This window comes from Alexandromys fortis, unplaced genomic scaffold (assembly GCF_014885135.2).
Source record: "Alexandromys fortis isolate MF-2015 unplaced genomic scaffold, M_Fortis_MF-2015_v1.1 scaffold_152, whole genome shotgun sequence".
NCBI classification, from domain to species: domain Eukaryota; kingdom Metazoa; phylum Chordata; class Mammalia; order Rodentia; family Cricetidae; genus Alexandromys; species Alexandromys fortis.
In genome coordinates, this window is record NW_026068045.1 from 941,523 (window position 1) to 959,578 (window position 18,056).

The 18,056-nt window shown below is 45.0% G+C and overlaps 1 protein-coding gene across 1 annotated transcript in view; it reads right to left on the minus strand.

Annotated features, from left to right (window-relative positions):
- The window catches only part of Prcc (proline rich mitotic checkpoint control factor), a 27,088-nt gene that overhangs the window by 7,517 nt on the left and 1,515 nt on the right, over window positions 1–18,056 (minus strand). Inside the window, exons 2-3 of the mRNA XM_050166447.1 lie at window positions 3,091–3,138; window positions 388–954 (exon numbers count right to left, since the gene is read on the minus strand). Coding sequence (XP_050022404.1) covers window positions 388–954; window positions 3,091–3,138 — 615 coding nt within the window. The remainder of the gene's footprint in view (window positions 1–387; window positions 955–3,090; window positions 3,139–18,056) is intronic.

Here is an 18,056-nt window from a genome sequence, read left to right on the forward strand (position 1 = left end):
AGACAGGGTTTCTCTGTGGCTTTGGAGCCTGTCCTGGAACTAGCTCTGTAGACCAGGCTGGTCTCAAACTCACAGAGATCCGCCTGCCTCTGCCTCCCGAGTGCTGGGATTAAAGGCGTGCGCCACCACCGCCCGGCTTACGTCAGGATTTCTATCACAGTGACAGAAAGCTAACATGCAGAATGAAAGTATGACATGAGTCACCTTATTAGACTCCCAAATACTTGGGCAATTTAAATCCATAAGGTTCAAAATAAAAGCAGTGTATTTTGAGACTGAGTAGTATAAGAAGCCAAGCTAAGTGACACACAGGTCATTTCACTGTTTAAATTCTCCTTCAGCACCATCATCAATGGTCCTGGGCCCATCCTCTGTGTCCTCACCCACCTGATAATAAGCACCAGCGGCATTGGCATCGCCATATGTGGAAAACTGATTGTAGCTATAGTCATCCCCAGGCTTCGGCATCCAGGGGGCCACACTTGACCCCGCTGCCATCTTAAATTCAAGGGGAGCATTGGCTGCATCGTCCTGGAAAGCCGGCTCTGGTTCTGTGCCTGGAGGCAGCTCTTCAGGGACAGTGGGGACAGGGTAAGGGTAAGGCTCAACTCCAGGTGGTTCAGCCTTGTCAGGGAGGGAGAAAAAGTTCTCAGGAGCAACTTCCTCATCACTGTCGTCATCCTCCTGTGTGATCTGCTTCGTCACCTGCAGGGCAGCACTCTTGGCAGCAGCCTTGATGGCAGAGGGTGATGGAGTGGTAGTTGTGGTGCCCAGAACAGGAGCCAGTGAGGCAGGCTTGGTCTTAGAAGCCAGTCTAGAGGGCTTAGCATCCGAGGAGACATCTGAGGATTTCCGGGAGAAGGCATGGGGCAGGAGCAACCTGTTAGTCTCTTTCACAGTCAGGTTTTTAGGTTGGGGGAGCAAGGCAGACAAACCAGTCCCCTCGCCGGATCCCTAGTGAGCCCAGGTTTGGAATGAGAGGGAAGAAAGAAAGTAAGACTTTATATTATGCACTAGGAACAATGACAAACAAGATCATATAGTTTTGTGCTTCTCCTGAAAGCCTCAAAGCCCCTTGAGGCTTTGTTACCTCCATGCACTCAGCCCCCACCCCCAGCTCTAGGACTTACTATAGTTGTTCATCCACAATGAGAGGCGATGTCCTGTCTCAGCTCTGTCCAGCCTAGTTCCACAATTAACTGCCACAGATCCTATCCCAACTTTATGTCTTCAGTGCCCTCGGTCTCACATTAACCCTTCTCCTTAAAAAACCAAGTCTCAAGGCCAGAGAAAGAGGCAGGGGATCAAGGGCACCACTTCATCTTCCAGGCAATCAGGATTTAGTTCCAGCACCTACACTGCAGCTCACAACCTCAAGTAACTCCAGTTCCGGGGACTCTAATACCCTCTTCTGACCTTGGCAGGCGCCAAGCACATGTGTAGTACAAATGTATATACATGCAGACAAACATTCATACACATAAAATGAAAATAAATCTTAAAACAAACAAAGCAAACAAACAAAAAAAACCCTGAAACTCAACTTCTCCCTCCTTTGAACAGATTCTGCTCAAGAGACATCTGTACCTACTGCTAAAAGCTCCCTCTGCCAACCCACGCAAGGAAAGCCCCCTGCATGTGGAACCTCAACTGGCTAATGCCAGAGTCAAGCACTTAGTTTATCACTTTGTACACTAATTGGCCCCACCCAACCATGCGAATTGCTTGGATTCTACTTTCTGTACACTGAAAGGCTGGTCTGCCCCAAGAAAAGGAGAGTGGAATAAGGTCACTGTGTCACTGTCTTGGAGCCCCAGGATATCTTCTCAGTCAGAACTGCCCAGAACGAGCTAAACAGGACTCCTGAGGCAGGCAGGCAGGCAGGCAGGAGAGGTGTTCTTCCTGCTGGGGGTGGCAGATTGAAAGCACTGCTTACGCTACCTTACGAGTGCTCAACTTCTCAACACCGTCCAGGATCACAGCTACAGCCCTCTGCAGGGCCAGGTTCCCGTTCTGCTTTCCCGGGTCGTCTCTTTGTGCTCATCTTTTTCCACCACCTGAATGACAGCTCTTCCCTTGTGGAGTGCCTTTCAAGTAAGTCTACCCTGTCCTGGAAGCCTGGAGACAAGGGGATCCCTGGCCTCTTCGGTGGCTCTTCTCTCGGCACTCACTATCACCAAACACCACACCACCCTCACCACAAGTCCTTTTGACTTCCACGTGACCCTGTCCTAAGACCTGCCAAAACTAGAAGTGACACCTTAACAAAGTGAAGAGAAAGGGCAGCTTCAACACTGCATATGTGAATTCCAAGACAACCACTATAGAAGGCAGGACCACTCTCCCCCAATTTATAAGAACAACATGAATCCAACAGTGTATACAAATCGAGTGTAGAGGCGACAGAAGACACTCAGAGCAGAGCAAACAGCAGGGAGGTCACGCAGTCGAGACTTCTGGTTTTGACTGCAGAGAAGCAGCCAAGTTACTTAGACTCTCCAGGGCCAGACTTGAACTCTGGAGTCAGCACAGCAGATATAGCTGTAAGCCCAGCTCCACCCACAGTAGCTGTCTAACTTTGGGCAAATTCCTCAGTTTCTTCACTTAAACTATAATGATCATAACTTAGAATTTAGGCCCTACAGTTGAAAAAGGAATTGGCTAGACACAGGTACCTGGTACAAGGTAAGTGCTGTTTGAGTATCTATCTCCAGGTCAGAAACACAACAGGAAGAACAGGCAATTTCACAACACAGATGTTCCTTATCATCATCTGATCACCCTACTTACACCCTCTCTAAACAATCCTTCTACCCGAAATGTAATGGACTGAATTAAGTTACAGTTCCTGCTCCTACCATTGCTTGTCCTTCCAGAAAAGTCAACTCCATTGCTAATGCCAGGAAGAAATGAGAAAAAGATCGGTGCATCTGATTCAAAGCTACATTGGAAACCAAAGTCAGACCAAAACAGTCCTCAAATACGTGCAAACAAGCTAGCCCTCCAATGAAAACCTTTGGGCACTTTAAGTCCTATCATTCTGGAAACAACACAGAAAGAGAAGGAAGAGCTATGGTACACCAAGCTTACCTGCAGGACAATTTTCTTCTTTGCAGGTTCATCTTCCTCAGAATCTGACTAAGAGAAAAAGAACCAAAATAAATCATAACTGTTTTAGAACCGTAGAAGAAACACACTGCACAAACATCCAAAGAAGACTGGACAGAGCCCATCTGTGTGTGCCCACCTCTGCAGAGCGGCAGCCCCTATGGCCCTAGTCAAGCAACAGTGCTCTCCCTGGGTACTGCAGCAGCTACGGAGGACGAGATGAGTACACCTTGATTGTCTTGGTTTCTACTCTGTTAAACTGAGACTATTTCCTCCACTGGGTCCTGGGTACACAGAAATGCTGTGCCTGTTCTTATAACTGCATCCACTAGAAGATGACGAGGAGCTGGCCCACAGTCTCACCCAATCTCAGCCTCAATTCTAAAACTATTTACACAGACTACATGACCATCACAGCTGGGGAGCTCAAGTGGGATTAAGTGCTGTGTTAACTACTTCTCTATGAGGCAATCTATTGTCTGCCAGACACCATCATTCCTGGCTGGGAGATCCTGGCTGAGAAAGGAGCCACTAATGTGAACTTTGGATTCAACAGGACTGGGTCACACTGAAAAGACCTGCCTGAGCTTTTTGCCAAGTGTGGTGCACACCTTCAATCTCAGCTCTCAGAAGGCAGAGGTAAGTTCTTGGCCAGCCTGATGGATCTAACAAGTTTCAGTCCAGCTGGAGCTACATAGTAAGACCTGGTCTCAAAACAAAACAAAAACAAAACCCTTGCTGGGCAGTGGGGGCGCACACCTTTAATCCTAGCACTCAGGAGGCAGAGGCAGGTGGATCTCTGTGAGTTTCAGGCCAGCCTGGTCTACAAGAGCTAGTTCTAGGGCAGCCTCTCTACACAGAGAAACCTGTCTCAAAAAAACAAAATGAAAGCCAGATACAATAGTACACACCTGTAATCCTGCATTCCTACAGCAGGAAGGGAGACAGAAGAATTGGTCTGAAGCTTCCAGGAAGGAGTAAACTGTGCAGCAGCAAAACAAGACACTTCCTCAACAGAACAGAGAACTACCAAAAGTCATCCTTCTCTGACGTGCACACACCGACACATACATACACATACCAATAAATGAACAAGTTTAACACACATGCCACAGTCACTGTGCAGAGGTAAACACAGGAGCTGGCTCCAGGGACTGAACTCAAGTCGGACCTGCACAGCAAGCACTTTGCCTGCTGGTCCATCCCATCAGGCCCAGAATACAGTTTAAACTACGGGCAGTGAGATGGCTCAGTCAGGAAAGGTGCTTGTTAAACAAATCCAATAATCTAAGCTTGATCCCCAAGGCTGTGAAGCTGTCCTCTGACCTCCACATATTATCATGTGTGCATGTGCACAAGCACCCCCCCCCACACACACTTTTAAAACAGTAGGTGCACAACTCAGTGGCAGAGGATCTGCTTGGCATGTATAAATAAGTTTATAAATGAGGGACTGAAGAGATGATTCAGTGTTTAACAGTGCTTTCTACTCTTGCAAAGACCTGAGTTCAGTTCCCAGCACCCACATCAAGTAGCTCAAACTATCTGTAACACAACTGCCTGTAACATTCTTCTGGCCCCTGAGGGCACTGCAGTCACCTACTCACACCCATACACACATAATTAAAAATAAAATACTTCTAGTCAGGCAGTGCTGGCGCACACCTTTGATCTCAGCACTTATGCAGAAGGAGGAGGCTCGAGGCCAGCCTGTTCCAAAGTGAGCTCCAGAAGAGCCAGAGCTGTTAAAAAGAGAAACCCTGTCTCAAAAAAAACAATAAACAAACAAATAAATAAACCTTAAAATTAAAAACTACTTCCTAATAAATAATAAGTATGTAGGAACACTACCACCACTACCAATAACAACAACTACAACAGTTCCCAAGTCCATCTTCCCATGGTCTTGGCCTAGATTATGTAAAATAAAGGTGAGGCTGGCCATGGTGGTGCACACCATTAATCCCAGCACTAAGGAGGCAGAGAGAGGAAGAACTCTGTGAGTTTGAGAAGCCATTGTGGCAAGGCCTAGGCGTCAAGAGTACTACTAGACACTGGAGGTTGGAGATGGCTCTGCCCTGAAGAGAACTGGCTGCTCTTCCAGAGGACCTGAGTTCAATTCCCAGCACCCACGTGGCAGCTCAAGACTGCTGTAACTCCAGTTCCAGGGGACCTAACACCAATACACATAAAATGAAAATTAATTATTTTAAAAAAGTTTTAAGTACTCTAATGTGCCTAAAACTTTTCTGTGTATCATGATCTGCTCACAAAGAACTCAGATGCCAACAAGCATGACAAATAAAAAAACTGTAAAATTAGGTCATTAAAAAAAAAATCAGGTGTAGTTCAAACTTCCCTCAGTGAGAACAGCCATTATGGAAAACCACAGCACCTGTGTGTATGGAGTTTATGTGTGCTTTTTGAGGTAGCTCTTGCTATGTAACCTTGGTGACCTTGTAATAAATAATCCTCTTGCTCCAGCCTTCTGAGAACTGAGATTATGGGGCATACTACCCCAAGAGGGTTCTAATAAACTAAAACCTCAGGGTGAGGGTGGTGCACAGTGGTAGAGCACACGGTCAGTTTGGCCCTAGGATTAACCACACACCCTAACAGAACTACAAGTCTACTCCGATCTGTCTACCCCAAAGCTGGGAAGCTGTGCATTGAAGAGACACACCCATCCACAGCAGCAGCATCCACAACAACCGCTGCCCAGTCGACCTAAGTGCCCATCAATAGGTAACTGGATAAAGAAAATACGTCATCTATAAACAATGAATAGCAGCGTCTAATGGCTCAGCACATAAGGGTGTTTGCCACCAAGCCTGATGACCCTGGAATCTACAGAAGGAGGGAAATGCCTTCCACTAGATGCTCTCTGACCTCTATGCATGCACCATGGCATCTCACACCTGCACCTGTACCCATAAACAAAATAAATCTAAGTTTAAACATTTTAAGGAGAGTTTGGGATGTAATTCAGTGGGAGAGGGTTTGACATGCACAAGACACTGGCTCAGTCCTTAGCCAGGCCAGAAAAAAGCAGGAAGGAGAATGACCACTATAAAGCTGTGAAATAGAAGAATGGAGACATGATGATGATGATGAATACTTACACTTCAGAACTACTAAAATAAGAAACTCCACATGTTCTTGTAGCACGAATAATATTTTCTCATCTTCAGCTTGAACCCCAATATCTGTCTCTGGGTTTTTATTATTCATGCTATATGTTCTCACCACAAAAATACTTGGCACAGGGGGCTGGAGAGATGGCTCAGAGGTTAAGAGCACTGACTGCTCTTCCAGAGGTCCTGAGTTCAATTCCCAGCAACCACATGGTGGCTCACAACCATCTGTAATGAGATCTGGCGCCCTCCTCTGGCATGCGGGCATACATCGAGGCAGAATGTTGTATACATAATAAATAAGTAAATCTTTAAAAAAAATTACCTTTCAAAAAAAAAAAAACTTGGCACAATGGACATGTTAATTAGCTTGATTTTACTAAACTATTCATAAATTATGATATCAACCTATGCTCCAAGAAATACATAAAGTTAATTATAAATTGTCCTCACTGCATCCTGATGCCAATACCACTGGTACCTTTCCATGTCCTGTGTGCTTTGTACCTGTTCCTGACTCTAGGATACCAAGGAGCCTTCTGCACTGTGACCCATGTCACTCCTGTCTGCAGTGAGATCATACCAAGTTGTTCATCAGCACTTTTTGTGTAAATAAGACATTTTCCCACGTTTTTCTGTCTTTATTCTGACAATGGCTATATCTTACACTGAACCACCACCTGGCAATCAAAGCAGCACTGATTTGATTGCTAACTGCTGTTATAACATTAAAAACAAAAACAAACAAAAAAATAATTAAAAGGGAATCTGTCTTAGACCTAAATGTGAAAAAGTAAAAGGCAGCAAAGAAGAGACCCACCACTGACCAAGAAGTGCCTGCTGTATATTCCCAGGGACTTTTGGGTTTTGTTTTATTTCGGTTTTTGTTTTTCAAGTCAGGGTTTCTCTGTGTTAACCCTGGCTGTTCTGGAACTCACTCTGTAGACCAGGTTGGCCTCAGACTGAGATCTGCCTACTCTGCCTCCTGAGTGCTGGGATTAAAGGTGTGTGCCACCATCCCGTGGTGATTACTTGACGCCCTTAAATTCCCTAAGTAGTCAAGGATGGCCTTGAATTTCTGACCCTCCTGCTTCCACACCCGTAGTGCTGGGATTACAGTTATGTGGTGCTGGGACTCTAACCCAGGCCTCTATTTGCAGCCTCAGAAGCACTCAATCAACTGAGCCATAGCCCCACCCTCCTTCCGGTAGCATCTCAAGATAACTATAATTCCAATTTTATAAGTAAGGAAAGCAAGTCCAGAGAAGTCAAACTGTGGCAAGGATGGGACAGAATCTGAACCAGTTTTGGCTTTCATGTTTGGAAAATAACACCATACTGACAGTGTGAAGGTCTGAGAACCATACTAAAATGCCATTGGATCCCACAGGGAACAGCACAAATCAGAACTCAGGTTTTCTGTCATTCTCCCTGTCACCGTGGTGCTGAGACTGCATGGGCCACTGTCGACAGAGATGCACAGAAACCAAGGTTCCTGGCAGAACTCCCGGACTCTCCACAACGACACACTCAACAAAGAAAAAGATGTGAGCACCACCATCTGGGCATGTTCAACCTTTTCCTTCTTCAATCCCCATTCCAGCCTACCCATCCACTCCCATCCCTCCCACCCTCACCCCGACTTCTTCTGACCCTGGAGAGCCTAGGAAACCCCCAGCACATGGAGTCCTGGACACATCTAAACTAAAGCACCTGCTGAAACAGGTCTACTGGCAGCACTGGGGCAACAGAGACCATGCTTTTTGGTTGTGGGATTTTTAATCGTTGTTTTTTGGAGATAATATTTCACTCTGCAGCCCAAACTGGCATTGAACTCTCAGTAATCCTCATGACTCAGCCTTCCACGTGCTGGGATTCCAGGCACAACACCATGCCTTGTAAAAGCATGTCCTCATTTCCTGCATCCTGCGAGACAGTGTCCACTGTGATAGTAGACGCAACTGTCCTAAGGCTAAGAGAAGTGAAGGCCAGATCAGCAGGAAGAAGAAAACTCAATTTCTCCTTAAATGTCACATACTGTTCCAATATACTGACAACCTGAAGTTTGTTTGTTTTTATTTATTTAAACAGGATCTCTCTACATAGCTCTGGCTAGCCTCAAACTTAGTACACAGAGACACTGAGTCATCTCTCCAGCCCCATGACTGACCATTTCTTTTTGTTTTTGTTGTTGTTTTGGTTGTTTTGTTTGGTTTGGTTTTTTGCTTTTGATTTTTCAGGACAGGGTTTCTCTGTGAAACACCTGGAACTCACTTTGTAGACCGGACTGGCCTCGAACTCAGAGATCCAACTGCCTCTGCGTCCCAAGAGCTGGGATTAAAGGTGTGCCCCACACCTTTGTGTTTGCTCACTACTCATATACATCCTTCCCGAGCTTCTACTGAGAGTCCTTTCAGAAGTTATCCCGAAGGAAGGGGCACTGCTCTTCCAGAGGTCCTGGTTCAATTCAATAGCAACCATCTATAATGAGATGTGGTGCCCTCTTCTGGAGTGCAGACAGAACACTGTACATAATAATAAAAAAATCTTAAAAAGAATGTTATACCATAACACGGATCACTATGACAGACTCCCAGAAACATAACATCCAGGAAGCTAAACTATATCAAGGGGCTGGGGAGATGCCTCAGCGGGTGAGAGCTGTGAAAGAAGAGCCAACACCGTGTAAAAGGCCAGGCACAGCTGCATGTGCTTGTAACCCCACATTGTAGGGAAGAGACAGGCAGATCCTGGAAGCTTGCAAACCAACCAGCCTAGCAAAAATGCTAAGTGTTAGGTTTAGTGAAAGACTCTTTTCAAATAAGATGGAACGCTGGTGAGAAGGCTTAACAGGTAGGAGCATCCGAATGCAGGCACACACAGGTACTGAACCTCTAAACTACGGCAAAGTCAAGTGTTTCATATTTGAGGGGCAGGTAGCTTTAAGTGTTTGTTTGCCTCTAACAATTAACAAGGCTCAGAGACATCATAGTCACAAAAGACCACAGTACCAGTAGATGATGAAACAATATACACACCTGCACCTCCTGTCCCTGTCACAAACCTCACCAACCTGACCCCAAAAGTAGCTGCAAACATGGGACTCTGTGGTGCACCACGGAAAGAAGCTTAGCTGCCACTCAAAGCTCTTCTGGGCATGAGGGAACCTGACCCCAGACTAACAGGAAGTGTCCCAACAACCCAGGATAACATTCAGTGCTGCTGGGGCTGCGGCTCGGTAGTAATGTGTTTGCTTAGTGCACATGAGGCCCTAGTTTGAAGGGAGACAGGAGAGTTAGTATGGAGTTGGGCTTCTTAAGTATTTCTCAATTTGAGACCCCTTTTGCTGGAGAAAATGTTATGTGGCCCGAGTATAAAAATATATAAAAAGCACGTAAATAAAATGCTTTCTGATAATAACCATGAAGAAATTTATCTTAAAACAATTGTTTGAGTCAGGCAGCAGATGTACGCCTTTAATATCAACACTCTGGCGGCGGAGGTAGGCAGATCTCTGATTTCAAGGCCATCCTGGTCTACAGAGCAATTTCCAAGCCAGCCAGGGCTACACAGTGAGACCCCATCTCTCTAAAAGAAAATTTGTGTTATATTTAATTTCACTTTTTCTTTCTTCTGGGGTCTTTTTTTGGTTTTGTTTTGTTTTTATGGGGGGGGGGGGAGTTGAGTCAGGATTTCTCTGTGTAGCCCTGACTGTCCTAGAAATCCTAGAACTTGCTGTGTAGACTAGGCTGGCCTGGAACTCACTGAGATCCACCTGCTTCTGTCTCCTAAATGCTGGGATTAAAGGAGTGCACCACCACCAACTGGCTAAATTTTTGTTTGTTTGTTTTTTGAGACAGGGTTTTTCTATGTATCTTTGGCTGTCCTGGAACTCTGCCTCCTAAATGCACCACCACACCCAGCATGCAACTGGCTAATTTTACTATTTTTTTTAAAGATATGCAAATTTGCATGCTAATGAGACTAATGAAATGTGATTTTTGTGTGCTTTTGTTTTTAAGGGTCTCATTATGTATCCCTTCTTGGCATGGAACCCTCTATGTAGACTGTCTGCTTGCCTCTGCCTCCCAAAAAGTGTACCTAGGTTGTTTTGTTTTAAGATTTATTTATTATGTATACAGTGTTCTGCCTGCATGACAGAACAGGGCACCAGATTTCATTACAGATGGTTGTGAGCCACCATGTGGTTGCTGGGAATTAAACTCAGGACCACTGAAGATCAGTTTGCTGTAGGAAGGCTTGTAGCTTGTGGTTACCCACTTACTGGGGCATGGCCTCTTATACGATACACATGGATGCAGATTCTTTTTTTTTCTTCCTCCTTTTCGCCAGCTGCTCATTCGGATTGTTGGATAGCAGGATTTGATCACTGTTCCACCGTTCAAGCAGAGAATTCTGATTTGTGAGTTTACCCCTAAATAAATATCTATTTCTCATTTCTGAGCTAGTGTGGGATTTCTTTCAAGCATCCATTCATCATTAGGTCCCCTCATCGGTGCTCTTACTCTCCGATTCATCTATCCAGCCCACATTTTGTTTATTTTTAGCATTTTTATCTGTTGCTGTTGTTTGTTTTTATGTTTATGTACTTTTTATTTTATTATTATTTTTTAAAGACAGTGTCTCATCATATGTCATATGGTCCTGGCTAGCCTGGACCTCATTCATAGACACCTACCTGCATCTGTTGAGATTAAAGATATGCACCACCACACCCATACAATACATACATATTAGTGCATATCTAATAAAATGTAGGGCGTCTCAACCTTTTTCAGGGCTGACCCATACTTTGATATTATAGTCACCAGTACTAGGGCCAGGGATGCAGCTCCGTTAATGGAGCTACCAGGTACCAGGACCTAAATTTAATTCTCAGCACTGATATTTTTTTTGTTTTGTTTTGTTTTGTTTTTCAAGACAGGGTTTCTCTGTAGCTTTGGAGCCTGTCCTGGAACTAGCTCTTGTAGACCAGGCTGGCCTCGAACTCACAAAGATCCTCCTGCCTCTGCCTCCCGAGTGCTGGAGTTAAAGGGTGTGCGTCACCACCCCCCAGCAGTCAGCACTGAATTTTAGGAACTGGCGTGGTGGTACGTGGGTCAGTACTCTTAGCACACAGGAGGTAGAGGCAAGAGAACCAGAAGTTCAAGGTCAATGATCTGAAGCCATCCAGGGGCTACACGAGACCCTATTTCGTGAACACAGCTTCACACATTATGTAATATAAAGTGGAAGTACGTTTGGAGCTATTTTAGAATTTCTTGAGAGCTAGAAAAATGGCTCAGCAGTTAAGAGTGTTAGTTACTCTTCCAGAGGTCCCAGGTTGGATTCCCAGCACCCACATGGTGGCTCACAAACCTTCCCTGGCCCTCACTGGCACTATATTCATGTGGTGCACAGACAGACATGCAGGCAAAACACCCATACCCATAAAATAGAATGGGGAAAAAAAAAAAACCAACTTAGCTGAAAATTCTGTTCTAATCCCAAGCCAAAATACATTTAATGATTTTTCTCCTCTTTGGTTTGAGACAGAATCTCATGTCATCCAGGCTGGCTTTAAGTTCAGCATCTAGCCAAGGGTGAGCCTGAACTCCTCCCAACCCTCCTCCTCCTCCTCCCAAACACTGGGGTTACAGGTGTGCAGCACCACACCTGGCTTGCATATAGTGATTTTGTTGTCGGACCCCCCCCCCACAGGCAGGATTTCTCTGTGTAGCCCTGGCTGTCCTGGAACTCACTCCGCAGACCAGGCTGGCCTTGAACTGAGATATCCACCTGCCTCTGCCTCCTGAGTGCCAGAATTAAAGTGTCCCACCACCCAGCCTTATATAGCAATTAAAAAAAAAAAAAAGTATTACATTTACTTATTTGTATTTTTGCATGTGCACACATGCACTTGTAAAGTTTGATGCCAAGTGCAGGGCCATCATGCTGGACCTCGTTTAATGATTTTTTTAAATAAAATTCAAGTGAGTAACTCAAACTAAGTTTTTCTTTTTCTTTTACATTTTTATTTTAGGGGGTGTGAGTAGAAGTCAGAGGACAACTTGTGGAAATCAGGTTTCTTCTCCCACCATGCAGGTTCCAGGGATAGAAATCAGGCCAGCTTAACACGTAACCCTGCTCCCCATCTCTGCACAAAATATCAAGACATAATTAATTTGATATTTGTGTGCTGAGGAATGAAGAAAAATATCAAAAGCTTTGTTTTCCATAAGTGAACCATATGTTCCTACAGGAGCAGAAAACTTCATATAAATAGTAAAAAATACTACAATTTAGGTCAAGTTCTCACCATACAAGCATGAGGACTTGAGTTTAATATCTACAACCTAGATTTTTAAAAAGAAAGAAATAGGCTGGAGAGAAGGCTCAGTGGTTAAGGACACTGGCTGCTCTTCCAGAGGTCCTAAGTTCAATTCCCAGCACCCACACGGTGGCTCACAACCATCTATAGTGGAGTCTGATGCCCTTTTCTGGCATAAAGGTATACATTCATAGAGCACTCATACATAAAATAAATAAATGAATCTTTGACCTGGAGATGGTGGCACATGACTTTAAACCCAGCACTCAGGAGGCAGAGGCAGGCAGTTCCAGGACGTAGCCTACAGAGAAATCCTGTCTTGAATAACCAAAAATGAAGAGCTCACAGTTTCAGGAAGTTCCTTCTCCACCCCCCAAGGTTATATAAACATTGCAGACAGCACGTGTTGCTACAAGGCCTACGGAGCTCGGGCCCTCCGCTTTGCGAGCAGTCAAGGATGGACTTTCAGTGACACAACTGCTTCTGAGTTCTGGTCCTTATAACCCCAATAACCTCAATGACCAAGCTCGACTCTGGTCGTCTATTTTGGTATATTTGGGGTAAGGAGACATTTGTTCATATCACCCCAGAAATAGTGTCACACAACTGGAGGCCAACCTGGACTACTGAGTAAGACCAAGGCAGGGAGTGTGGTATTATATTTCTTTTTAGCCTGACAAGAACCTAAACCTCAGTGGCCACTACTGTCCTCTCTAGCTGCCAAGAGTGACAATAGACACAGCCCTAGACTGCTGAGCAAGAACGGAAACAGACATGTTCCATTAGGCTGGGTCCAGTGGGATCTGCTCATTCCCCAGGCAGCATTCCTCTTATCTTCTCAGGCTCTGGTTCTCAGAGACTCTCCAAAAAGCAATCACTAGCTAGCAGGGCCAGGAGCCAAGTAGGAAATCAAAGTTAAGAACAGACACCCCACCTTGCTAGACTCCAAATGAATTATACTATTATCCCATTAGCGAGATTCATAACTTCTTTAACTCTTTGGTCACTTTGCCCTTTCATTAGGATTTTGTTTTCTCTATTTTACTTCTTGTTTGTCTTCCTTTTTGATTTCTGCCTACCCATGGGCCTTCTCCTTACCTTTTCAGTAAATACTAAGACAGAGCAAAGTACATCAAGGTTCAAACAGAACCTCTGCCACGACTTCAAAAAGACATGGTTTGGGGCAGCTTGCCTGCATCCTCTAACCCTGTTTCCTTCTAGGTAAACCGGCGTTAGGAGCCTAGCACAAAGTGGGCAGAGAAGAGCATGGGCCAGTAATCCTACCTAGCACCTAGGAGGCGAAGGCAAGAGGAGAGAAGCTGAAGATTATCCTCCACTACATAGGGAGCTGTTCACAGCCTAGGCTAGACAGGCTGGTAGAAACTAGCGAGCTGCACCTGCCTCCACAGCCTGCGAGCTGAGATCTAAAGATGTGTCCTCCACAAGGAACCAACCCTGAAATTCTATTTGTGCCAGAAATTATTAAATGAGAAAAAACTCCACTTCTTATCTAGCCAGGCAGTGGTGGTTCGTTCACACCTTTAATCCCAGCACTTAGGAAGCAGAGGCAGGTGGATCTCTGTGAGTTCAAGGCCAACCTGGTTCCAGGACAGGCTCCAAACCAACAGAGATACCCTGTGGCGGGGAGGGGAATGAATAAAAGGAAACAAGATTTAAAAAAAAAAAAAAAAAAAAAAAAGGAGAAGAAGAAAAGAAAAAAGGCTTGTTATCCTAAGTTTGTCTTTTTCAGTATCTTCATCCCCTGGGCCTAGGAAATCAACCAATGACATTTCATTAGAACAAGATTAGAACAAGAAGAGCAAGAAGGGAAAAACAACCATCCACTCCGTGGATCATCTGCTACTGAAGCCAAGAGCTGAGAGAAGCTGAGCTTGGGGGCACATACCTATAATCCTAGCACTAGGGAAGTTGAGGCAAAAGGATCTTGAATTCAAGGATAACTGGGAATTGGGCCTTACACACAGAGTAAAACCTCTCTCTCTCTCTCCTCTCATTCATACACACACACACACACACACACACACACACACGGGGGGGGGGGGGGGGATGACGACCAAAGAGCAGAAAAGACAGTGAGGTGGTACTGGACTGGACCTCTGCATGCCACTCCTCTCCCCTTGCTCCCAGATGACAGACAACTGGGTTAGCCTGGAAACTAGAGTGAGGGCTAGACTACAGTTTACTCTGAGCTGCTCTATAAAAAGAAGGAAATAAAAAACAAGAAGTAGGTAGCTTTCCCTTGCAGCAAAGGTAAGAAGCACCAAATTCTAAGAAAATTCTTTAAGGCATGAGCTTATCCCTGTGTGGGGTTTTAAGACAATGGCTCCCAACGGCTCACAGAGAGTGGCACGATTAGGAGATGTAGCCTGGCTGGAGCAGGTGTGGGTTTGTTGGAGGAAGTGTGTTACAGGGGGGCTTTGAGGACTCCGAAGCTCAAACCAGGGCGAGTGAGTCTCACTCTTTTCCTGCTGCCCGCACCATGTCTGCCTGCACGCCACCATGCTTCCTGCCATAATGATAATGAACTGAACCTCTGAACTAAAAGCCAGCCCCAATTAAATGTTTTCCTTCATAAGAGTTGCCTTGGTCATGGTGTCTCTCACAACAATAGAAATCATAACTAAGAGAGCCTGCAAACATGCACTGAGAGCCCTCGATGTGCACAGCATGGTGTTCAGAATCAGAGCTCTAGGAACCAGACAAGGTACACCTCCTTAAAGACCAGACACAGAGGTGGAGAGATGGCTCAACAGTTAACAGCATTAGCTTCTCTTCAGAGAATCGGGGTTCAATTTCCAGCACCCATATAGAACTAACAACCAGTTCTGGGGATCCCATGCCGTCTTCTATTCTCCATGGACACTGCATGCATGTGAATATACAGACACAATCAGGCAAAACACCCACCCACAGAAAATACAAGACCAGGTAGGTAGCTGAGTCTGGTATATTGCATGATTTTAATCCCAACACTCAGGAGCCAAAGGCAGACAGATCTTTGAGTCTGAGTCTAGTCTGGTCTACAGAATTCTAAGAGAATCAAGACTAGAAAGAGAAAACCTGTCTAGAAAGAGGAAGAGAAGAAGAAGAAGAAGAAGAAGAAGAAGAAGAAGAAGAAGAAGAAGAAGAAGAAGAAGAAGAAGAAGAAGAAGAAGAAGAATTCATTTGAGTTCATTCATTCAGAAAATAAACTTAGAGAGTGTTCCCTCTCATCAAGAAAATTTCTTTTTACAACAGATGAAGGGAGACCACTACAGAAAACTACAACCAATCAAAATGCATAACTGTGAAGTCTAGTCCCAATGGATACATCTACAAAACAGCTCCTACATCTAAGGCTCAGAAGACATGGCAGAAGAGGGGGCAGCTATGCTGTTGTCTCCTAGTAACCTCAGGACCTTGCCTGAACATGAGCTGCACAACCCAGGAGCAGGAGGTCTCAACCCTACACAGAGCTGCAGGCAATTAAGGAATACCAAGAGGAAATAAGGAAACAGTCTTCCTCCCCAGTACCAAATGGTCAAATCCGAAAACATATGCACAAAGTAACATACAGTTTGAGCAGTTCATATTTAGAAATATGTATGAATATTCATAAACATATATGTATGTAACAACAATTAATGAAAAAAGAGGCCATGAATTTGAAAGAGAACAAAGAGGAGTATATATGGAAGGGCTTAGAGGAAGAGGGGAAAGGAAAATAACATAGAGATGGCTCAGAGGTTAAGAGCATTGCCTGCTCTTACAGAGGTCCTGAGTTCAATTCTCAGCAACCACATGGTGGCTCACAACCATCTGTAATGAGAGCTGGTGTCCTCTTCTGGCCTGCAAGTATACATATGCAGGCAGAACACTGTATACATAATAAATAAATAAATCTTTAAAAGAAAAAATTAGAAAAAAAAAGTAACCTTTGCTCTGCCTTCAAGGAGTTTGCATGCTAGAGGAGGAAGAAAGCTAAGTTATATACAGTATGCATGTGGTGGTGAAGCTACAGAGAAAAGCAAAGTAGGGCCAGGCAAAGGCGATGCACACCTTTGATCCCAGCACTCAGAAGGCAAAGGCAGGTGGATCTCTGAGTTTAAGGCCACACTTGTTCTATGTAGCAAATTCCAGGCCAGCTTAGTGGGACCCTGCCTCAGAGAAAAACAAACAAAAACAAAACAGGGAGGCCTATGACAGGCAACTGCAGTGTGACCAGGGAGGCTAGAAATGCTAACTGAGGACATGGTCGTTGACTTTGAAGCCAAAGTCGTTGACTTTGAGAGCACTGGACATGTGCTGGAGAAACGGAAAGAACCGCAAGTGCAAAACAGAGATGGACAGGGCCGTGGCAGCGCACACCTTTGATCCCAGCATTCTGTGAGTTCGAGGCCAGCCTGGTCCACAGCGAGTTCCAGGACAGGCTCCAAAGCTACAGAGAAACCCTGTCTCAAAAGTCCAAGAAGAAAAAAAGCTAAAGAGAAGCAGTTAGCAAAAGGATGGACCAATTCATTGATCAAATGGTGTAAAGCAGGGGCTGGAGAGATGGCTCAGTGGTTAAGAGGACTGGCTGCTCTTCCAAAGGTCCTGAGTTCAATTCCCAGCAACCACATGGTGGCTCACAACACCATCTGTAATGAGGTCTGGTACCCTCTTCTGGCCTGCAGGCATACACACAGACAGAATATTGTATACATAATAATAAAAAAAAAAAAAGGTGTAAAGCAAAGGACTCTCACACTTTCTCCCTAGGTTTACTGTCTTCCTTACCAGAGGAAGCCTTCATTCCACAGGGCCGTGTCTTTTTCTGCTCAAACATCAGAAAAAGACAAAGTCAAGCATGGTCGCACATGTCTTTAATCCTAGCACTCGAGAGGCAGAGACAAGAGGATATCTGTCTAAATAAATACATAAATGTGAAACAATATAAGTGACTGCCACCTGTTCTAGAAAGTGTACCCTATGTCCACAAACTCATCTAGCCTTGACAACAAGTCGATGGTGAAACTGAGATTCAATGTCCAGTAAGATTTTGCACACTGGCCTCCAGCTCATATATGTAAACAGTATGTTAAGAGTGGGGATGTAGTTCAGTGGAAGAGTGCTTGCCTAACGCGCTCCCAGCCTAGGCACAGGAGTAAACTACATAAGCAGCCAATGCTGGTGCATGTGCGTCTGTAGCAGCAGCCCTGGGGAGCTGAATGAAGGAGGATCAAGAGGTTAAGGATAACCTCAGCTATGCAGGAGTCTGAAGCCAGTCTGGGTTACCCAGCCCTGGTTGTGTAGACGGGAATCCTAGCTACAGGAGAGACTGAAGCAGAATAATCCAAAATTCAAGGTCATTATAGACAATCTAGGAAGACTATTTCTCAAAATAAAGATTGGAAATAGGGGGGGCTGGAGAGATGGCTCAGCGGTTAAGAGCATTGCCTGCTCCTCCAAAGGTCCTGAGTTCAATTCCCAGCAACCACATGGTG